This window comes from Ictidomys tridecemlineatus, unplaced genomic scaffold (genome assembly GCF_052094955.1).
Source record: "Ictidomys tridecemlineatus isolate mIctTri1 unplaced genomic scaffold, mIctTri1.hap1 Scaffold_81, whole genome shotgun sequence".
Taxonomy (NCBI): domain Eukaryota; kingdom Metazoa; phylum Chordata; class Mammalia; order Rodentia; family Sciuridae; genus Ictidomys; species Ictidomys tridecemlineatus.
The window spans coordinates 546532-570615 of record NW_027526045.1 but is presented as its reverse complement, the minus strand read 5'-3'; the positions used below and the strand labels follow the sequence as shown (position 1 = coordinate 570615).

Genomic DNA, 24084 nt, shown 5'->3' with positions numbered 1-24084 from the left:
CCATCTGAGGGGCTGAGGGGGCCACGTCCAGAGCCGATGCCCAGCCCCCTTCCCCAGGCCGCTCCTCACAAGGGCCCTTGAGGACAGGAGCCCAACCTACCTTTCAGCCACAGGGATGCTCAACTTGATTGGGTAACCTGCTCGGGTCAGAGGGCTGAGTTCAATCCCTGGACGGTCAGAGTCCTGCGTGTTTGGTGGGCACAAGGGTTTGATTTTAAGACATCACCAGACACTGGACAGCCTCAGGCCGGAGCCTCCCAAGCTTCGGGCTTCTCAGCTCAGAACTCGGGCTCCTTATGAACACAGGAGAGAGGACAGGACTGACCTTCAATGGGGACACTAATGGGATCTGACAGTCTTTGTAGCTGCACCCCAGGGCCCCAGTGGGAAGCTCTGCGGGCCTCACTCTGCCTCCCTGAGGAGCGTGGTCTTACAGATGGTTCTGCCCACAAACTTACTGATTCTCTCCCTGAGGGCAGGTCCCAGGTGGGGCAAGGGGCAGCCGGGGGGCATGAGAGATGGCAGGAGTTCCATGACAGGCCCACACTTGCTTTTCAGCAGATCTCTCCTGCTCCCAGAACCCTAGAAACCATCTCCTTGGAGTTTGAATTAAGGACAGGCCTGCAGCCCTGGAGCTGATTCTGATGAAGGAGTCTCAACCCCAGGAAGACATATAGCGGGGAGAATGGGATGAGAAGTGGGGTGATCTGAGCTCATCTTGTTCCTGGGCTCGCTGAGGCCAATACAGGCAGACAGGCTGCCCCAGAGCTGTTCCAGGTCCTTTCAAAGAATGAAACCAAGAGTGACCTAGGGTTGTGGCCACAGAGCAGGTACTGGTAGCATGACCCCTTACCAGCCATGTCCCCACAATCTTCTGCAAGTCACTGGGCTTCAGCTTCTCCCACTCAGTGGTGTTAGCACCCACTCCCTCTCCAGGGTCAAAGGGGAGGCTGCTGAATTGCCTGAGACTAGGGCAAGGCACCTTCCTTGAAGGTTGCTCTTCACAGTGTTCTAAGTGCCCAGGCTACCCAGTGGCAAGGTGCCCTCAAAAGAATCACTTGGGTTTCTGGCTTAGGTTTTGGATGCAAGCCAGATGTGGTGGTGCACTCCTGTCATTACAGAAGCTTGGAGGCCAAGAACAGCCTGGGCACCTTAGCAAGACCCTGTTTCAAACTGAAATAGAAAATAAAACCATGACCTGAGGTGTAGCTCAGTGGTAAGGCACCCCTGGGTTCAATCCCTAGGGCAAAAACAAGACAAAAATCTTGGTGCAAACCCAACTTCTGCTCCTTCTAGGCTGGAAGGGCTGCCTAGGCGTTCAGGTAGAGTGTGCAGGAGTCCAGCCGGGGCCGCGGTGGTACTCACTAGGCAGGGCAGCTCTGGCCGCAGGGACAGAGGCTGGAAAATTTGGCCTCCCCTGGCCCACTCTGCACAGGAGGTGGGTACTGTCCTCACCCAGGGGATGACAGATGGGGAACTGAGGCTCAGGGAAGTACATCACTTTCTAGGCCTGCGGCACCCATGAGGACTTAAGCAAGCACTTGAAAGTGGACGAGCTGCCCTTAACCTCACAAGCTTTTTGCTAGGTCTCTCTACCACAGCTCCACAGACCCTGGGGACATTCTGTGCAAGCTCCATGTCAGCAGCATTCTGCTTCTACTAGTAGATACCCCTGGCTGTGACCACCAAAACCTGTCTACATTTAAAGCACACAATCAGAGGTTTAGGTCAACCATTAGCATAGTCAATGGCCCAACACTATTACGCTCCCAGGGAACTGAGTGAGAGGGGAGGAGGAAGAAGCACCCACCCCAAATCCCACACAGTGTCCCCTGCCCCAACTCCTGCCCCAACCACTCACCATCTCAGGTCCTAATGCCGGTGACCATTGTCCCTGTGTAACAGTGTAACAGTGGCCCACTTTATGCTTTGAATACAACCCTCGCTGCTCTGCCACTGCGACTTATTTTTGAAATGGCCACTTTTCTGTCCCTCCTCTTCTCTTTCCCCTCCCTAATCTCAGGGGGAACAGGATCACCTTTCTTCCCCATCTGAGGCGGAATTATCTGTCCTGAGTACACACCCGCCATAGGAATGAAGTAATCCAGACCTTGGGGGTGGTATCAGAAGATCTCAGAAATTTGGGACTATCTCCCAAATTAACAAGTGGATTACAACTCCAGACAGAGAATCCAAGGAATGAAGCCTTTGAGTCACCTCTTTAAAAGCCCCTGCTGATGGGCAGAATCACAGCCTCTGGGACAGAAGGCCCCTGGTTCCTCCTTTGCTAGCAAAACAATAAATCTTTTTTCCTTTTTCTCAAAATCATGTCTTCATTATTGGCTTGGCGTCAGGTAAAGGACCGAGCTTTTGGCAACAGCGACACCTGCAGCAGCGGCTCTGGGTGCTGCTGCTCTTACCAGTGAAGAAAGAAAACTAAACCTGTTCTTTTCCCTCCACAGGCTGCCTCCTCTGGGGGCCCTTGGGCACCTGTTCTGGACAATTCTTCTTGTCCCCTCTTCTTTCCTGTTGAGCAAGTGCAGTGGGGGTGGCTCTGCTGGAGGTGGGGGCAGGTGGAAAGGAGTGTGTACATCCCCCGGGGGACTCCCCTGAGTCGGCACCCCAGGAGGGTCACCATGTCTCTTGTCCCAGAGCTTCCAGGGTGCTTGAGGAGACAACCTCACAGAGGCAGAGCCCACAGGACCTCGATCCTCACAGGACAGGTCCCTTGGAGCCAGCAGAGTCCTGTCACCACTGTCTCCCAGGCAGGCTCCACAGACATGCTCCCCCAGACAGCTCAGAACTCAGGTTTCCTGGACAGGTAGGAGGCTTTCTGCCTGCTCTGCTCCAGGAACAAAGGAGACAGAGTGGCGGCAGGTGCCTGCGCCTACATGAGAATGCGTGGGAGGGGAGGGAATTACCACTGAAGCGCAGCCAAGAGAGGCCGGGAGATGGAGATCAAGTGTGGCTGGATCCAAAGGCCCTGGGGAGGGTGGCCCTGCGTAGCTGCAATCCCTAGAGCACTGTGACTGCCACCTCTCTCCCTCTGTCCCCACTTGAACATGGCACTCTCCTAGTGTATGCCCATTTCAGGGTCTATCTCCTCTTTGTATAAGGATGAGGGCCCTGCCCTGATGCACAGAGGCCTCACCCTAACACCTCTCCAGTCCCCTATTTCTGCCCGAGGGCCCAGCCTGACATGGACCAGAGGACTCACTCCACCTGGTATGAGGAGCAGGGGCAGCATTGGAGGCCCCGGCTCTCTGCAAGACAATGCTGCAGTCAGGTCCTCAGGCCCAGCCAAACCACCTGTCAAAGATGGCCACAGATGCCTGCTGAGTATGTGCCCTGGGCCTCTTGTCCACTGTGTACAGTCTAATGCCCCCAGCAAGCTGTCTGGCACTTCCCCAGGTCTGGGCAAAGCAGTCCCTGTCAATGTGACCTTCATTTGTATTTTGAATCACAAATGGCTGCAGGCACTCTCAGCCATCACAGTGGACCTGTGAGAACAGGGTCTATGGCTCTTAAAGGATGGAGAAGAGACTCTCCACCCCTGCAAACAACGGCCAAGGGAAACGTCCAAGAACTCCGAAGAACCTGAGGATCCTTGTCCACCCTGGGAGCCAAGTCCTCATTTACTCCAGGATGCTGGAATTCCCAAATGCTCAGGTAGGAAGTAATCATTCAAAACATGTAAATTAAGTTACCCCAGGAGCTTAATAGATTAGCCATTGACTTCTCCCTCCTGTTGGATCTTAACCTTCCACAGAAATTAATCACCAAATGGGTCAAAACAGCCACCAATGATGAGTATGTTCTGTTCGCAGTGTGAGGAGAGATTCCGGCCAGCCCCTGGAAGGGGAAGGGCCTCCCCATCTGCACTCCCCTCGTCCCTCCCTGAAGCCCCCTGCCCGCCTGCCTCTTCCTTCACAGCCACTACCCGAGAGTAGGGAGAAAGCTCTGCCATTTACCAGATGCCAGCCCCTACCACTGGAGGGATAGGTCAGCCACACAGTGCTAGAGAAGGGCTCTGTCCCAGGGAGACAGGGGAGGAGGGTAGGTTCAGCGCTCATGGTCAGCTGCCAGGGCAAAGAACTTCCCACAGCTATTCTTTTGTATATTTACATCCAGAACACTTATTGAGCACCTATGATATGCTCAGAGTTGCATTGGTGCTCAGGATATGGAAGCCAGCAAGGTCCAGTCACTGCCCTTAGATGAGGCCCAGTCTAGTGGACACACACTAGCACCTGGTCCCAGGAAGTGCACCTGCTCCTAGGGAGAGCAGGAGGGCCCCTGGAGAATGGGCCCCTTGGCTTTGTCTGAGGCATGAATTGATGTTTGCCATGGAAGACTGGTCGGAGGAAAGGCCCAGGCCAGTTCAAAGGCAGGATGGTCCCTGGGCCAGCAGGACCCTGGTTCAAGGACAGGGCAAGCCACTCCCCAGCACCTGCCTCCCAAACCCAGAACTCTTCCTTTGCAGCAGTTATGCACAGGAGCAGCTATTGCTGCTCTGGCTGCTGTTACTGCTGCAGGTTTCCTGAGGGGCAAGGCCAGAGGCCGGAGGCTGGGCTGAAGATCATCCATTCTGCCTTTGGTGTCCACGGGTTCTGCATCCACAGATGCAGCCCACCATGGAGGGACAATGTTCTGTGAAAACATTGAGTCATTCTGAACCTGGGGAGAGTTTTTCTTATTATTCTCTAAACAACACAGAATAACAACTATTTACTATCATGTGCATCTCCTAGGCATTATACAGAACCTAGAGATTACTTCAATTGCAGGAGCATTAGTGACCATGTGCACTATTCTGTAAGGGGCCTGAGCGTCCATGGGGCACCTGTAGATGCTGGGTGAGCAGCGGGGGTGCAAAGGGGAAGGGGATTGAACCAAAGACAAGACAGCCTCCTTATTCTTCTGGTCAGAGTTGTTGGGGTTGATGGTTGACCTTGGCCTCAGGCTCTCACCAGCTATCCCCAGGGCCAACTCTTCACCACTGACCTTTTCACATGGAGACTTGGCCCCCCTATGAGTCTACTCTTGGTTCCTGAATTGGAGTCCTGTGATTGTGAAGTGCATCCCACATGCCAGGCCCACAGAGGACGAGGATCAGTGGCCACACAAGGGTTTGCCAACAGCTCATCGGGGGCATAAGTGTTTTACTTTGGAGACTCAAGGATGGCACTGGGACCCACATGAGAAGCTCAGATTCACCTCTGTGCCATATGTCTTCCAGCACAGGCCTGGGCTGTGCTCCAGCACCTGTCCAGCCAGCCGGCCACCAGGCAGGGCTTGCACCAAGCTCCAGCTGCAGCTGTTGATGCCACAAGCCTCAGAACTGAGGGCAGCAGGCAGAGGACAGGGCACATTTAGCATTTCTCCATGATGGGCCTAGGGTGATCTTCAGGCCCAGGGGCCAGGTGAAAGCACCGCCTGCAGGCCCTTTTCTCCCTGCAGCCTGAGACCGGCTGCCAAGGGGACACTGCAGCAGGACAGCAGGAGCAATGCATTGATTTGCGGAGGATACCAGTGAAGAGCCAGTATTGACAAGTATGGGCAACTGTCAAGGATGGTTTTGCTTCTGCAAGAAAAAATAAATAAAAGATTCTGCTAAAATGGCAAGTATTTACAACCATATATCCACTTAAATGTATTACATTGGGATTCTTCTCTTTGTACATAACAATGACATTACCAGCCCAGGAGCACTAGGTAAAATTTGCTTTCAGTTCCTTTATGATTAACTGTTATAAACTTTTCCACAAAACTTTCCACATCCTCTTGACTAATCCTCCCTGTAACCTAAAACAAGGTTTTTTGGGTTTTTTTTTTTTGTTGTTGTTGTTTTTGTTTTTTTTAAAAGCTGGTTAATGGATGTCAAGATACAATCTATGGCTGTAAAATGTACTTTTCTGTGTTCATCACATCAGTATTGGTGGAACAGGGTAAGAAAAGGGTATCCCCACTAAACTGAAGCACTGTTTGATTCAAGAACATCTTAAACCTTAGCTATATCAAGAGCCATGTTTCACCTAGAGGTTACCTCATGCCTTCTTAACCCATAAGAGCATTTGAACTAATTTGGTAAGCCATTTGGTAAGAAAAATGGCTCTGAAGAGTGGGCTTTATTCATTTAATAGTTCAGATTTGAAGATCTCCTAGGTATGATAAGATCCTGTGTGCAATGAAATTACTTTCAAACCTCAATTATGTGTCGAAATCACTTGGAACTTGGCTTAAAATAGAGCTATCTAGTTTATACTCAGACTTACTAACTCAGAAATCTTACTCACAAGAGGGGGTTGGCAGTCATAGGAATCTGGATTTGTAACCAGTCACCCAGAGAATCTGTTGCAACCTGTGAACCCATTATCATTGCAAACAATGAAGAGAAACAAAGATAAATTAGATCTGAAACATGCCTTAAAAATTATAGAGAACATCAGGTCATTAGTATAAGATTTATGCATTAAGTGTTTAAGTTACATGGACCACAACAGATGTAGAGTATATATAATTAGGCCATTGATCTAAATGATACCTTGCCAAGACACCCTAAGCTAGTAAATGAAGAGAATTTTAAATGAAAGATTTGAGAAACAAAAGGAAAGAGCAAAGGATAACTTTTTCCTCTAAACTATATACCCTTCTCTAAAAAAAAACTTTTCCACAGCTTAAATGACCACAATTGAATCTGCACCTTCAATTATCTATACCTAACCCACCATTTATCCAGAGCTCTAGGTCCCAGTGTTCTATGAAAACACTTCAATTTCCATGGGTTACACATGCCTCCACACAACTTGTCAAAAATCCAATACAGTCTCCCCACTCAGCTTCCTAAATCATCATTGAGACTCCCTGATTAATAGCTGCCTCTACAGAACCCGTGACCAGGCCACAAAGCAACTAAGACCAATGAAGTTCACCCCCCATTGCTCCATTTTAGGCTCCTCGACCTGTAATCTACTGAGAATCTGACCAGTCAACACTACCATAAATTCTTCTATCTTGGCAAACCGACATTATATCACAATTATATCACAATGACTCTCCCCACCCTCGATAAAAACCAACCCTTCTTGGCACCTAACCTTTTATATTGATGCCCTTCAAATGCACTCATCTTGGTCAATCCCAGAAGCTACTTTATACCTAGACTTAAGTGTGGGGGGCACATTAATATGTTGATCAATTGTTAATGTTGAATGGCCCCTATTCTAATTCACTGTGACCAACCTCAGTGGTCACAGTGAATTAACAATAAACAATCCATGACATTGGTTGTATTTGGTTTTCAGGTGACTGTTCTGAATTCCATCATTTTTGACATTATCCTTGCTCAATTCCCACATCTTCTATTCTCACCAGATGCTCTTGATATTGCTTAAGACAATATATAGATATGCATAATTATGGTTATCCTTGTCTTTGGAGTTACTTAAGCAAAACAAAATAATAGTGATCTCTCTCATTTTTTATGTTCCGTTAATTTGAACATTCATCTTCACTCAACAGTTATCCCCTATGTAGTCTTCCCCTTGCTTCAATCCTTCCCTTCCTCCTACTGGAGATTGAACCCAGGGGCACTCTACCACTGAGTTACACCTTCATTCCTTTTAATTTCTTTTTATTTTTTAAGACAGGTCTCATGAAGTTGCCCAGGCTTGACTGGAACCTACCATCCTCCTCACTCAGCCCTACAAGTCTCTGGAATTACCACCTAGTTTTCCTATTTCTTGCTTTCCCTCTTCTTTAATTTCAACAACCTCTTCAACATGATGTTTCTAAAATACTAAATCTGATTCCTCCTCCACCCACCTCTCTCTCTCTCTCTCTCTCTCTCTCTCTCTCACACACACACACACACACACACACAGAAACATTCTGTAGCTTAAGTGGGAACTTACTTTAAACAAATAAGCAATCATATCAGAGATTTCTGAAGACAGGATTAAAGAATATATCAAAGGTACTAAGAAGGAACTGCTAATCATTGGTCTCAGATAGACATCTAGGAGCAGTGGTAAAGAGAAGAAGCCTCCTAAAATGAGGCACCTGTGAAGTTATCGATACTTTGCTTATTTTTCAATAAAAACCTCAAACACTGGGACTCACCCTGCAAGGTTAAAGGGAGAGTACAGGGAAAAAGGGTGCTGGTTCTTTGTCTTAACCTTGTCACCCACTGGCACTCATGTGGAATGAAAGTCTGAACACCTAGGATCCATGAGGTTGGAAGGGAGTTGTAACAAAGCAGGACTGTGGGGTCAAGTAGCCCTGGAAGTGAGTCCATACTTCATCATAATCTGGTGACCAATGAAAAAATAAATAAATAGAAGGGAGGCCAGTACAATAGAGGATGAAAAATTGGAGGAGGGAAGAGGGGAGGTATACTAGGGATTAAAATGGAGCAAATTATATTCCATGCATGTATGACTGTGTCAAAACGAACTGATTGCTATGGGTTACAATGAACTAACAAAAACATTTAAAAGAACTATATTATAGTGTATATATATACACTATACTTTATAACATATATATGTAACTATTATATATAAAACTCTCTCTCCATATATGTGTGTTGTGTGTGTGTGTGTGTATGTGTGTGTGTGTGTGTGTATATATATATATATATATATATATAAAACCTTTGGTGAGGATTAAGTTGAACGTTATATAAATTTCAATATTATAATGTTATAATGTTCAATATTATAATTCACTCATATTCTTCAATGCAAAACTATGTCAAGACTAGAGCAGAGGTGTACAGTTAAGATCACTTATGTTATTATTTATATCTTGCTCTCTCTGATAAAAAGGCTACCACAAACCTTTTTATGTCTGTATTAACCATCTCTTTTAACTTTGCATGTCCTGGGACTTAAAAACTAACATTAAAAGTTTTAGGTATTCAACTGGTATTTTAGTTAACCTGCCAGAGTTCATAAAGGGATCTATAAATAAAGAGATGATTTAAATTATTATATGAGTTTTTAAATGTAGTCTTCAGAGTATCTGTAAATTTCAATGTAATAAACACTGATGATAGCATTCATTGAGAATAAATAATAAAATTGTTAAAAGATTTACATAAACTTAGTCTTAAGCAGATGGCACTCATTAAATAAGGGTTATTGTTGTTTTATTCTTTTCAGTCACATACAACACCAGGATACACCCTGACATAATCACAAAAGCATGGAACAGAACCTGCTCCAATTCAGTCCCCAGCACTCCCCACCTCTGCTCCCTCTACTCCACCTATTCTTTTTCAATCCATTTAGAGTTTACTTTTTTTTTAATTAGCATCCTGTGAATACACCCAGTGCCAGGAACCACCATGCCACATCCATGCATGCTCATAAGAAACCTCAGTCATACTCATTCCACTGTTCTTCCCTTTTCCCATCTCTTTCTCCTTTTAAATCCTCTTCTCAATCTCAACTCTACTGATGTCTCCTATATTTTGATGAAATTCATCTTACTTTTTCCCCTTTCTCTTTCTCCTTTTTTAAATCCCTCATCCCTTATTTTCTATTAGCTTCCACCTATCAGAGAAAACATTCAACTCTTTACTTTCTGAGTCTGTCTTACTGCAGTTCCATCCATTTACAGGCAAACACCATAATGTCATTCATTTTTATGGCTGAGTATTGTGTATCTGTACACAATTGTGTGTTTTATATATATATATATATATATATATATATATATATATATATATATACACCACTCAATTGTGTACATATACCACCTTTTCTTTATTCGTGCATCTATTGAGAGTCATCTAAGTTGGCTCCTTAGTTTGACTACTATGAATTGTGCTCCTATAAACATTAATATGTTGCATTACTATAGTATGCTGATTTAAAATATTTTGGACATATACTGAGGGGTAGGAAAGCTGGGTCATATGGTGGTTCTATTCTTAGTTGTTCAAGGAATTGCCACACTGTTTTCCGAAGAGGTTGCACCAATTTGCAGTCCCACACCAGCAATGTATGAATGTACCTTTTCCCCCACATCCTCACCAACACTTATAATTTATTCTGGATAATTGCCATTCTGACTGGAATTAGATGAAATCTCAATGTAGTTTTGATTGCATTTCCTTAATTGCTAGAGATGTTGAACATTTTTTTCATTTATTTGTTGACCATTTGTATTTCTTCTTTTGAAAAGAATCTGTTTAATTCTTTTTCCCATTTATTAATTGGGTTATTTGGATTTTTGGTGTTAAGTGTTTTGAGTTCTTTGCATATTCTGGATATTAACACCCTGAGGAGCAGGTAGGAAAAATCTTCCTCCATTCTGTAAGCTCCCTCTTCATGCTCTTGTTTCCCTTTGAAGCAGAAACCTTTTAATTTGATACCGTCCCATTTATTGATATTTTTAGTTTATTTCTTGCACTTTAGGAGTCTTGTTAAGGAAGTCATTTTCTTCTAGCAGGCGCAGGGTTTCTGGTCTAATTCCTCGTTCTTTGTTATACTTTGAGTTAATTTCTGTGCAGGGTGAGAGGTAAGAGTCTAGTTTCATTCTTCTACATATGGACTTCCAGTTTGCCCATCACTGTTTGTTAAAAGGGCTATCTTTTTTCCAACATATATTTTGGCACCTTTATCTTACTATCAGAAAACTGTATTTACATTGATTTGTCTCTATGTCTTCTACTCTATTCCATGTCTTCATGCCTATTTTGGTGCCAATGCCATGCTGTTTTTGTTACTATCCTTCTGAAATATAATTCTAGATCCTATTTCCTCTGTGAAAATCAAGTTGAATTTCAATTTCCAGGCATGTTATATTATCAGCCACTTTTATGTTGTCAAACAAAATAAAACATTTTTAGGTCTCTAAATGCACTGTATTTTATTTTTTTCTTCTCCTCTGGCTAGCTTCTTGCCATGACACTCCAGCCCAAAGTTCAACAGAGTATGAGAGCTGTCTTTGGAAGCACAAGTAGTAGCATATCAAAACACTCCTAGGGCTGGGGCTATAGAGTTCAATGGTAGAGCACTCACTTCTCATGTGTGAGGCACTGGGTTCAATCCTTAGTACCACACGAAAATAAAATTCATAAAGATATTAATAAAAAAGACCCCTAAAGTTCAGAATCAGCTCCCCTTTTTTTGGTCCTATTCGGAGTGTATCTTCTATTCATTGAATACATAAAAGTTGGAGACATGGCTGTTTACAACTTTTAAAACACACTTTGAAATAATAAGAATATATTGTTAACAGTACTCATTCATTTTTCTTCATGGAACTGTTAGGCTTTTTTCAAACAATTCGCTTAATTTGCCAAACAGGTACAATGCTTTGGCCAAATAATTCTGAGTTATATCATGTCAATGTCAATTTGCATCACATGTTGCTTGGTAAACAGTGAAGAAATGCATGTAAGGTACTATTGATGTATTAGAAGATACTTACTTTTCACTAGGAGAGCCACAGGTAACATCAGTCAGCAGAGAAAAGGCAAAATCTTCAGTCACTTCTGTAAAGTGGCTGAATCCTCTTGTATCCTTGAGATTTGGATTAACAAGAGCACAAAGAATCTCATAGAAAAGAGTTCTGCTTTTGGTACTGAAAACTTGATTTTTTCCTTCAACAGTTATCTAGAAAAAATTCAAGTATAAAAATATATACTTTAAAAATAAACTTCTTAAATTACATGTCATCTACATACTACATAAAATCTTTATTAACAGTTGTTAATGTTTACAAACATGAACCTATGAAGCATTTAAGAGAAACTGGTATTTCAAATACATACATTTGCGCTTTAAAATGCAAAAATAAACATTTAATTTTAAAAAAGACACAATAGCCAAAATATTTTCTATTTAATCTTTAATAGCCAAATGGTCACCTGGATCACTTAACTACAATAGTTAGCCTGATGAATTAAAACAAGTCCCATTTTTACACCACCCCCAAGAACATACATTCTTTTGACTAGCATATAAAGAAATAAATGCCTAGAGAATATTTTTTTATAATGGAAGTAGGATTATTTTTGTCTGTTTTTCAATGAACAGAAGCTACCATATGTCATTAAATTCTAATAATCAAATCAAGAAATTATTTTCAACCAATAGTACTCAAAACCACCTGGCATCCTTGTCTTTTTCAGAAAGTATGACCCTTCCTACTTTGGAAGACTACATTATTCATTATTGGAGGAATTAGAAAAATAGGGGGGAAAATCACCTTCATGGTTTTTCCTTGCCAGAATGAAGAAGCCCACATCTCAACTAATACCTAAGCAATGGTATGAAGCCACTGACTTATTTTGTTCCGTTTTAATATATCTAATAAGTTCCTGTTAATTTTTTAAACTCCAAGTCATCACTTTCTCTATATTCTACATTATGCTCTTCCTGCCAACATACATTATCAACTTGCACATAAACTTATATTAGCCTTAAAATGACTAACCAGTTTCTCCTGCTAAAGGAGCTCATGAGGGAGTTCTCCATATTTTTGTGTGTGTATGACTTAGTAACATTCCAAACTCAAAGAAGAACTCAAGATCTGAATTTATAGTAGCCACCTCATAGATAGAAAGGGAGAATGCAGAATGATCCACAGGGGAAATACAACGAAAGGAACAGAATAACAATTTAACAATGAGGAAATTACAAAGGAAGATGAAAGAACAGCTGATTGGACACTGAAACAAGCAAACTGGTCATAACAAATGGAAAATAAGCTCAAGAAACTCTCCTAGAACTCAAAGAAAACGTAACAGACAAGTAGGACAAATATCTCAGACACAAGCATACGAAAGAACAGATACAAGAAAAAAAATACCACAGTTCTTTAATAAGCTAAAGAGACACTCCTGTCTAAAAGTTCAGAGATTACTTTCAATCAGAGGAAATTAAGAAAACAAAAAACACCAGACATATAATATCTGAGTGATTTTTTTTAAAATATTAAAAAAGTCATACTAGAAATCAGAAAAATAAAACATAGTAACAGAGAAACAAAAATTCAATCTGACATGAGGCATTTCTGAAAATGAAATGCCAGAAGCCAACAGAGACACAGGTACATAATTTTAAGAACTAAAAGTTATGATCCAAAATTTCTAGAGTTTTTCAAACTGTTATCTATGTTCAAGGAAAATAATTCCTTTTAGTAGAGTGCACAAAATAAAACAAAAAGGGCATTTATATAACGCTTGGTTATTGTGGGCATTTCAGAGTTCTTACAACTTTATGTTAACTTCTTTAATCTTCACAAGAATCCTCTGAGGAAAGTCCTAGTATGACCTTTGTTTCATTTCCAGGGAAAAAAACTGATTCAGAAAGAAAATAACTTAAGTCAGCCAGAACACAGGGTTGGTGACTGGCCAAACCCAGGAGGTGTTCCTGACAGATACCTGCACTGACTGCCCAAATCCTCCACAGGCTTGTCAAAAAACAACACAGATTGACTCAGGTCACAGACAACTTAGTTAAAATTATTGCAATTATAAAATACAAAATCAGTCAGTAAAATACAGATTGAAATCTAAGCCAATTAATACTATTATAAATTATAGGTACAAGATAATCTTGGCATCAAATGCATAATATTAAAAGTGTGTGTGATGAAAAATAAATAGTCTGGCTTTTTAAGGACATTTTACATAAACAGATACAAAAGAAACACCCAAATTATAGAAATTGACTTAAAAACAAGCAGAAGACTTAAAGCAACCATGGGAAAAAAATTAAAAACCTGTCAGGGTTAAAAATAAAAGAAGCAACCATTGGAAATGGGAGATGGTCTACCAAACTTCCACAAAACAAATTATTCATATGCTCTTTCAAGTTTTCCAGAACACAAAATTAGACCTCCTGACTCATGTTTTATTAACCTCCAATTGCCAGGAAATCTAAATCTGGTAAAATTAAAATTGTAATATCAAATCCAGCAGGGTTTTAAAAGAATGATAGTGTTATTAAGGCAACTGACAGCTTTTAAAATTATTTTTACTGTACCATGCGTGGGAAAATCAGAGGCCAGAATATCATGTTATTGCAAAAATATGCCCAACCCCACTGTTGGATTTTATCTAGAAGTCTTCATATGAATCATTTAAAGCTATTGCTTTTTTTAGGACAATATTTGTATCATGCAAACATGAATAAATAACACTTCTAGAGTGTGTGATCTTATCTAAGATATTGAGATTTTAGTAAAAAAAAACATTATGGAAAATAAAACAAACATTATGTAGGGCGGGTTCTGTTTCAAAGAACTTGGAAACTTAGAACTTAGAAACAGTTTTACCTGCAATACAAGATTTTATGTAACCAAGTTCTATTCAGCCCTGGCAGATTTAGGCTGTAACTTCTGAAGCTGAGGTTGAAGTGTTAGTTTAACATGATATATATGAAAGTTTACTAGATGAAGTATAGGATTCCTTAAATTTCAGATGAGCACATAATAACTGGTTGCTAAATAAGTATGGCAAGTAAGTATTTTATGATGTATATATGCTTAAAATTTAGTTGTTGTTTATCTGAATTTCAAACTTAACTGGGCATCCTTTAATTTTATTGGTTAAGTTTTATGACCTTATCCATATGTGATTATCTATATCTTCAGTGCTTTTTTAATTATTCTTGTAGTCTAATTATATAACTATGTCTAAAAAATGAAATATTTATTTTGTGGCATACAGTCATGCATAACTTAACAAGGGAGATATGTTCTGGGAAATGCATTGTGGATAGTTCTGTCCTTGTGAATATCACAGAGTATTTACTACCTGGTAAGTACCTACATGCAGGATACATGGTTTAGCCTACTGCTCCCAGGCTACAAATCTGTACAGCATATTACTGTACTTAATACTATAGGTGACGCATGGTAGTATTTGCAAATGTAAACACAGAAAAGCTACAGTAAAAATACTAATAGGAATTTATAACCTTATGGGAACACCATAATGTGGTCCATTATTGACTAAAATGTTTTTGTGTGGTTCATTCATGGCTGTATTTCATCAATACAGCAGAATTTATTGAACTAGGCCCCCCTCGATAGCAATTTTTTGTTTCAATTTTTGTTATTACCGTAAGTAATGCTAAAATAAGCATTGCTGCCATACATGGTATTTGAACAAATGTTCCCAAACCCATTTGTTCTGTTTGAACACAACACCTATTAGGTATTCATCTAGAACAAGCTTTAAAAGTTATAACCCAAGAATTTCAGAGGTACCCAAATTTTTCCCATATTAAAAGGAAATATAAAGTTCCTTTTGGTAAAGCACACAAATAATCATAACAAAACAATCAAGATATATTATTTAATAACCACTTAAATCAGTGTTGATTCTTTTTTAAAAAATATTTATTTTTTAATTATAGGTGAACACAATCTCTTTATTTTATTTCATTTCATTTTATTTCATTTTATGTGGTGCTGATATCAAACCTAGTGCTTCATGCATGCTGGGCAAGTGCTCTACCTCTGAGCCACATCCCAACCCTCAGTGTTGAGTCTTGACCAATGGTATATAACCATCTTATATAACTTACTGAGGAAAAGGGGCAGCAGAATTTTCTTATATCTTCTACAAAACATTTGATCTGAAGTTCTCTGCTCTACCCTACATTGTTCTCATATATGCTTTCCCTTGTCTTGGCCAAAATCAACTTGCTGATGTCCCATGCCATTTCATCATTAGAAAATTTAAGTAACATGGACGGGGGTCATGGCTCAGTGGCAGAGCACATGCCTCACACATGTGAGGCACTGGATTCAATCCTCAGCACCACATAAAAATAATAAATAAAACAAAATAAAGATATTGTGTCCATGTATAACTAAAAACAATATTTTAAAAAATTTAAGTAACATTATTTTCTGGAGTGAGATCACTATTTTCTAGAATGTTCTCTATGTGAAATAACAACCACTTCTCTGCTTTACAAGCTACTTGGCATGGCCTCTTCTTCTTACCTGTATACATAACAATTTTCTTTTTTATACTTTGAGCTTTATATTTTAAGAAATATCATGGGAAATAGAATAGACATGATATTCTAAGTCCCTGCTGTAAACATTTTAAATATTTAAAGGTCACTATGTTAGAAATATAGTATTAATAAATTCATACATATGTGATCAAAACTTTTTATACTTATACGTAAATGTGTTACTATAAAATATCTTGGTAAGAATCCCACACACACATTCTCATGTTTTCCTCTAATACTAACTCTTTTTATTTATCTATTTGCATGTATGTCCTTGGGCTCATATCTCCATTTAACTCCATCATTTGCAGAAGTGTAAATAAATAAATGGGTTTAAAACAAAACCTAGTTGGTCCACTCCAGGCCAAATTGAATGCCTAAAGTTATCTGGCCAATCCATAGCTTTTCCTTTTCTGGGAAAGTTTCCAGTGCCCAAGAGGAACAGAGAACAAGCAGTGGATAATTGTTCCTGTTTTTTGGCATTTAAACTAAAAGCACTATGTAGATGAATACCTACTCCAAGTCCTCTTTTTTTTTAAACTAAATTATTTATTTATTCTAATTTGTTACACATGATGGCAGAATGCAATTCACAGAGCACAGTTTTTCAAGTCACTGATTATACATAAAGTATTTTTCACACCATTTGTGTCTTCATACATGTACTTAGGATAATGATGTCTAACTCATTCCACCATCATTTCTACCCTTCTATTCCCTCCCTCCCCATCCCTTTCTTTTTCCCTTTCTAAATTTCTTCCATTCCTCTCATATTCCACTCCATCACCATTATGAGTCAGCCTCATCATATCAAAGAAAACATTCAGTTTGGTTTTTTGGGATTGGCTTGCTTCACCTAGCATTATATTCTCCAACTCCATCTATTTACCTGCAAATGCCATGATTTTATTCTCTTTTAATGCTGAGTAATATTCCATCATGAATATATACCAAAGTTTCCCTATCCATTTATTTACTGAAGGGCATCTGGGTTGGTTCCACAATTTAACTATTGTGAATTGTGCTGCTATAAACCTTGACATGACTGTGTCCCTGTAGAATGCTGTTTTTAAGTCCTTTGAGTATAAATCGAGGAGTTGGATAGCTGGGTCAAATGGTGGTTCCAATGGGAGCAAATGTTTACCACAAGCACTAATCTCTAGAATATATAAAGCACTCAAAAACCTTAACACCAAAAAACAAATAACCCAATCAATAAATGGATTAAGGAACTGAATAGACACCTCTTAGAAGAGGATATACAATTAATCAACAAACATATGAAAAAATGTTCAACATCTCTAGCAATTAGATAAATGCAAATCAAAACTACTCTAAGATTTCATCTCACTCCAGTCAGAATGGCAGTTACCAAGAATACAACAAAAATAAGTGTTGGCAAGGATGTGCAGAAAAGGGCATACTCATACATTGCTAGTGGGACTACAAATTGGTGCAAGTCCTCTTTTTATGACTGCAAAAACAATAGAGGTCAAATGCCAAAGACAAGTGAACAGCTTCTGGAGAATCAGAAAGAGCCTGCAGCTTCCAACATCTGTTCTGCCTTTCTAGACTTTGAACTATTTTTTCTGCTGCACAAGATTATGCAAATTGAATACTGAGGGTGTCAAACAGGCATCACTCATATCCAAACAAAAGTTCATTGTCAGGTATGATGAATTCTACTCTTATATTTAGAAGTTTAGTGTTATCATAATTCTATGTATGTGATATAATAGAATGCGGCTTTTGTGTTGGTTTTCTAATTTGTCAAGTTTTATTAAACCAAGTGTTTCCATTTGCAAGTTTTTCTTACCTTTTCTATTAGATGCACCACAGCACTGAGCTGTTCGTCCGTGTTCTCTGTGGCTACATTCATGTTAATGTTGTGGAGCACTCTGTTAAGAATGTCTTCATCAAGGGGCTGATGTAGCTGATCAGCAAGGCCCCAAATCGCCTGTGACTCTGCATCAGAGACAAGAGTGATGTTGGCAGTACCATATGCTTTATCAATTCTGGCATCACCTTTTGGGCCCAAAAGCACAATCTGAAAGCATTTAGGAAATGGACTTGAATACCCTATATCTGGCGTTAGGTTGACATCCAACATGGTGTTGCTCTGGCCAGGTTCAAAGACCAATGTGCCTTCATTTCTCATAAAATACTTTACAGAAACAGCTGGAGATATGAGAGTACGACCAATTGTTTCAGCACTCCTCAACTCCTGCAAAGGAAACAATAATATATAAGTGAAACTATGTTGTCTCTGAACATGCCATAAACAAAATTTTATTTCGTAAAAATAAAATTCTATTTTTGTTAAATAAACTGATGGGCAATATAGGGCTTTATATGTTTTCTAATCTAATTAAAAATTTGTAGAGATAAACATACATCATACAGTAATGGAGTTTGGAAAGACAGGTTCTTTTGAGTGAAAATATCAAAGAAGAGAATTAGAAAAGAAATGTTGCTTTTTCCCCATAAATGTCTCCCAGGTGAACACACTAAAAGTTGTGCTTTAGCTTACACATGCTGGAGAACATACGTATGAAGGAACAAAAGAAATATTAACATTTCATTCCTACCTGGAAATTTGTTGGGGAGGTAGTTGTAAAGTAGGGAGGATAAGGAGGAGGCAGAGAGAAGGAAGGAGAAGGAAGAATAAACTGGTCTCTTGCTCACGCTTAAATACAGGAATGCAGGAATGTGTTATAAGGTCCTAAGTGCATATATCTCTCATATTTTCAGTTTGGTTATTAAAAAGTATTCAGAAAGTGAAGCATGAATACTTAGTCACGGAAGAATGAAAGGAATTCACATTTATTTACAACTGAGCCAACAACTGTGAAACTCATAGTATAGCCCAGGATTGCAAAATATAGATGCAGAATTAAAGAGCAGGTCACTCATAGGAACTATTATTCTAGTGAAGACTTACAGAAAACAGAAGAGCTATGGAATTAATTATCTATTAATACATGGTGTTTTATGACCAAAAAAATAGACAAAGTAAGGGAAGGGAAAGGTCAGGGCACAATTTTAGATAATGCTGGTTACAAAAGTTCTTGAGCTGATATTAAAAAAGACCTCAGTGAAGTAAAGAAATAGGTTACATGATGATCTCAGCAGAAATATTCTAGATCTCAGGAGAAATATTCTAGTCAGGAAGAAGAGCAATCACAAAGTTCCTGAAGTAAGAACCATCTTAGTATAAGAGAAGAAACCAGGAGGCCAGCGTGACTGGAAGCTCACATGAGAGGTGGAAGGGGTCATTTGGGGTGGGCACATGATTGGAAGCATGGAAAATACAAGAAAGTGGCCCACTTCATTCAATGTTTTCATCAGCGTTCAGGCTGTTATCTTTATTAGTCTTTTAACAGGAAATAAGCACAGAGGCAGGAAGAAGGCACACGTTTTTGCAATAGTTCATATGAGAAATAGTGGTAGCTTGATTTAGGGTCCCAGGAGTGGAAAGATTTGAAGTACCCAGACTGGGAATGTATTTTGAATATAGAGTTAAGAGGACTTTATGATGAATTCAATGCTGGGTTAAAGGAAAAGGAAAATTGAGGATAAAGTCTAGCAGCTGGCTTTGATGAATAAGTAACTGCATGAATGATAGAAAGCTAGGGGAAATATTGTTGAAGGAGATATCAAGAGTCAATTATCATACATATTAAGTCTGAGATGCCTCAGACACTGAAGCAAAGATTTCAAGTAAGAAAAATCAGATACATGAGTCTGGAAAAGGGGAGGCAATTGACAAAAATTTGGGAGTCCTCAGCTTTCAGGTAACACTTATAGGTCGGCATAGTATAGCCTGGAGAGTGAGTCTGGGTAGATTCCAACAGGCATCATCACCTACATTGACATCAGAGAGGAACTCCCAGTGAGGTAATATTAAGAGCAGGAAAGTACCACAACCTAGGCACCCAAAGGGAACAGCATCCTTCAGGAAGAGGAAGTAATCAACTATTTCAAAAAATGAACAGTCCATGAAGAAAGTCTTTTAAAATCATCTGCAGAACAATGATAGAACAAAAACCTTACTGAAGGAAACTACTCAAAAGCTTATTGACTTTTGTATTTTAAATGGTTACACTACAAATATGCATTGAATATTATATAACAAAAATCAGAACATGTTGGATGGGTATTTAACAAACATTGTTGAATGAAATAAGGATGCCTCAGAACAACATGCCTCAGAACACAATTTCAAGAATTTAATTTTCATAACTTCCTAAACAGGTAGACCCAAAAAACATATGGTGGATGGTAAAACTACAGATAAAAGCAATGGAGTAGTTAAACATGAAATTCAGGAATAGAGGTTATCTGTAAGATAACCTCTTATATCAGAGAGGGGTTCATGGCCCCTAGTTTTAAATTCCTGGTAAAGCTGGATTTCTCACAGAGGTGGTGGTGTTTGATTAGTATGAACTGCATATATACATTTGTCCACTGTTTTCTGGTAGAATTTGTTTCGTAATTCCAATATTTAAAGGAAGTAAAAAAATCAAAATGTTCTTATATTTATAAAAATGTGGCACAAACAATCAGCAGTATGCTATTGGAAAGTCAATATAGAAACATTTGAATAAACAGGCATTATAAGAATAAGAAGTAAATTCACAGTGTTTCTTGAACTTGTGTACTCTGAGCTATTGCACAAATATATAGATGATTAGCATCTGTTTTGAAATTTGGTTTAAAATATAGATGATTAGAATCTGTTTTCAAATTTGGTTTAGCTATAGGCCTATTTAATTGAAGTATAACTAGAATGGGTGATCTTTTCATTATTTCAAGTAATTAGGATGGAAAATGTCTTCTTTATATTATCAAGACTTAAATATTGGAGAATATATGCTGCCTGTATTTATGTATATGGGAATGTATTTATGTATATGGGAATGCTGACCTAACAAAGTATATGGATGTTATAGTGACTATTCTAACTTCATTAATCTCTCCTAAGTGAAAATCATTATCATCATAACAAAATGGTGACTTGGTTCATTACTGTGTTCTCATCTTGCCAGTTCTTGGAAAGCAGAATTACACAGCTTTATCTTCTAGCAATATGCCTAAAATTCAGAAAGAAAGAAAGGCAGGGCAAAGAAGCAACAGGAAGTTATGCAAATGAAATGAAACACCAGAGAGGTAAAATTATATTTTGATTTTTTAAAATCATACTTGTTACTTTTCAATAATTGTAGATTAGCATGCATTTATAAGAATAATAAAAAGAGATTTCTTGCACCCTTTATTTAGTATCCCTTATTGGTGGCATCTTGCATAACTATAATATAAATCATTACCAGGGTACTGGCATTAATATAGACAAGATTATCAAGACATTTTTTTCTTTTTCTTTTTGGTACCAAGGATTAAACCCATAGGCACTTAACCACTGAGCCATGTTCCCAGCCCTTTTTATTCTTTATTTTTAAATAGGGTCTTGCTAAGTTGCTGAAGCTGGCTTTGAACTTGTGATCCTCCTGCCTCAGCCTCAAAGAATCCTTCAGTTGACTTTTGTCTGCACTCTATGCCACCCCCTCTTTCATCTTTGGAAACCATTAAACTCCAATTCGATGATTTTTTAAATTTTAGGAATATTATATAAATGATATCATACAGTATATAATTTGGGGATTTTTTTCACTTAGCATGATCATGCGGAGGTGACTCTGGTTGTCATATGTATCAATAGATTATTTTTAATTATTACTGAGTTGTGGTTCAGGGTATGGAGACACTACAGTTTAACTATTCACCCATTAAAAAGAAAATGTTGTTGGGGCCTCAGTAGCTCAGTTGGTTGAGCATTTGCCTTGCATGTGTGAGTCACTGGGTTCAATCCTCAGCACCACATAAAGGTATTGTGTCTACAACTAAAAAATATAAATAAATAAATAAACATAAAAAAATTTTAAAAATTTTAAAACAGAGTGGATATTTTCTTTTATAAAAAATCTGCCTTGCTTTAGTTTTGTGCTATTATGAATAAGCTGCTATAAACATTGATGTGCAAGATTTCATGTGAACATAAGTTTTCATTTCCCTGGAATAAATGTCCCAGGAGTGCAATCGCACTCCTGGGTCATCTGGTAGTTCATGTTTAGTTAAGAAACCAACAAATTCTGTTCCAGAGTGGCTATACCATTTAATATTCCCATGTGCAGTGAGTAAGTGATCTGAGCTAGTATCTTTGAATCCTTCCAACATTTTTTGGTATGGTCACTGATGTAATTTTTGCTGTTCTAAGTGTATACAATGATACTTCATTGTGGTTTATAAATAGGCATTTTGATGAGAGCTAATGATGTTGAATATCTTTTAATGTGCTTTTTATTCATATATACATCTTCTCTAATGTCTCTTCATGTTTGTTTGTTTGTTTGTTTTCTCTGTTTTTGCTTATCATGTCTTCCTTCCTGGTGTTCCACATTTTTTCTTTTTATAATTCCCTTTCTAGTTAGAAAACTTTAGCTTAGCTATTCTTTCAGAATAGGTCTGTGGGCAATAAATTATTTTTTTCCTTTTATAATGCCTCAATTTCTCCTTCATTTGTGAAGGATATTTCTCCTCAAAATCGAATTCAGGGTTGATGGTTCTTTTATCTCAGCACTTGAAAAATGTTGTACCACTTTTACCTGATCCCATGATTAGTAAGAAATCTGCTATTGTTCAAGTTGGTTTTGTCCCATAGATATTCATATTTTCTCTTTCTCTCAATATTTCTCTTTGTATTTAATTTTCATATGTATCATATCTTGCTTGGAGTTTTCTTAGTTTCTTCTTGGATTTACAGATTACAATCTTTAGGAAATTTTGCAGTCATTATTCTTTCAAGTATTTTTCATTCCTGATTTCTCTTTCTTTCAGGATTCTAATGACACAATGTTAGATCTTCTGTTACTGTTACATTGGGAGGCTCTTTTTATCTTTTTCAATCTATTTTCCTTTTGCTGTTTAGATTGGATAATTTCTATTATTCTATCTTCAAAGATCATTATTCTTTACTTTGCTCCCTTCATTCTGCTACTGAGCCTATCAATTCACTTTCAGTTATTGCAAGTTTCACTCTTAAAATTTCCATTTTCTCTTCTTTGTCTTCTATTAATTTGCTAACACTTCCCATTTCTTTGTTGAAACTTTTTACTTTTCTCATTTCAAGAATGTTTGTAATTGCTAATTGAAGGATTTTTATTGGTTCTTCTTAGTTATACACGACAGTGGAATCCATTTTCATATAGTTATACGAGCATAAATTGTATTTTATTCTAATTAGAACCCCATTCTTGTGGATATGCATAATGGTAAAATTCACTCTAGTACATCTATAAATATACAAAAAAAACTATGCTAAATTCATTCCACAGTCTTTCCATTTCCTATTCCCTTGCCTTCATTCCCCTTTCTCTAATCTACATAATTTCTATTCTTCCACTAGCCCCTCCCTTAATGGGGGTTAGCTTCATTGAAGCCTTTTGATGATGGCTCTATTACAATGTCAGATACTTTTACTTCTGCCATCTCACTATAGGCACCTGTTGATCCTTTTTATTTTTATTTTTTTCATTCCATTTTAGGTCTCTTTGCATTATTAATAGAACAAATGATTGATAAATGAAACATGGACATTTTGGATGTTATTTTACAAGATTTGAATATTATTTAAGTCTTCTGTTTTAGTTGGCTTCTTTTGAGATTGCTCTGGCAAAGGAAGGGAAGATGTACTTTATTACTGACATGTGAAAGTATAAGCCTAATTTTCCCACTTGTTCTCTGTTGACAGAAGGAGATTCCTCATTATTGCTAAGTGCAGGTGGGAGTTTGATTCCAAACTCATCCTCAACTGATACTTCCCTGACTGAGAAGGGCATTAGTACCTTCCTACTGCCTCCCCAGAGCATCCCTGAACACCATGAGGGAGCTGGGTTCCATTTTATTCTACTAGATAATGATGAAAGTCCTGACACTCCACTTGGTCTCTCTAATACTGTGCCAGCAGAGAGCCTGAAGCCTCTGGCAAGGTAGAAATCTAGATTCCTCATCCATTCTTTGCTGGTGTGTGGAAACA

The 24084-nt window shown here is 38.9% G+C and overlaps 1 protein-coding gene across 19 annotated transcripts in view; it reads right to left on the bottom strand.

Annotated features, from left to right (window-relative positions):
- Positions 1 to 4678: 4678 nt before the first annotated feature.
- Positions 4679 to 24084, bottom strand: part of LOC144374668 (adhesion G-protein coupled receptor V1-like) — a 51717-nt gene continuing 32311 nt past the window's right edge. For 9 of the 19 annotated variants that reach the window (XM_078037423.1, XM_078037426.1, XM_078037425.1 and 6 more), the window contains 3 exons: positions 17809 to 18216; positions 11443 to 11627; positions 5146 to 5584 (listed from right to left, as the gene is read on the bottom strand). In XM_078037423.1, coding sequence (XP_077893549.1) covers positions 5407 to 5584; positions 11443 to 11627; positions 17809 to 18216 — 771 coding nt within the window. In that variant the 3' untranslated portion in view covers positions 5146 to 5406. Of the gene's footprint in view, positions 5585 to 6296; positions 6362 to 11442; positions 11628 to 17808; positions 18217 to 24084 lie in introns of all 19 variants that reach the window. The other 10 variants (XM_078037430.1, XM_078037431.1, XM_078037429.1 and 7 more) reach the window with 4 other exon arrangements.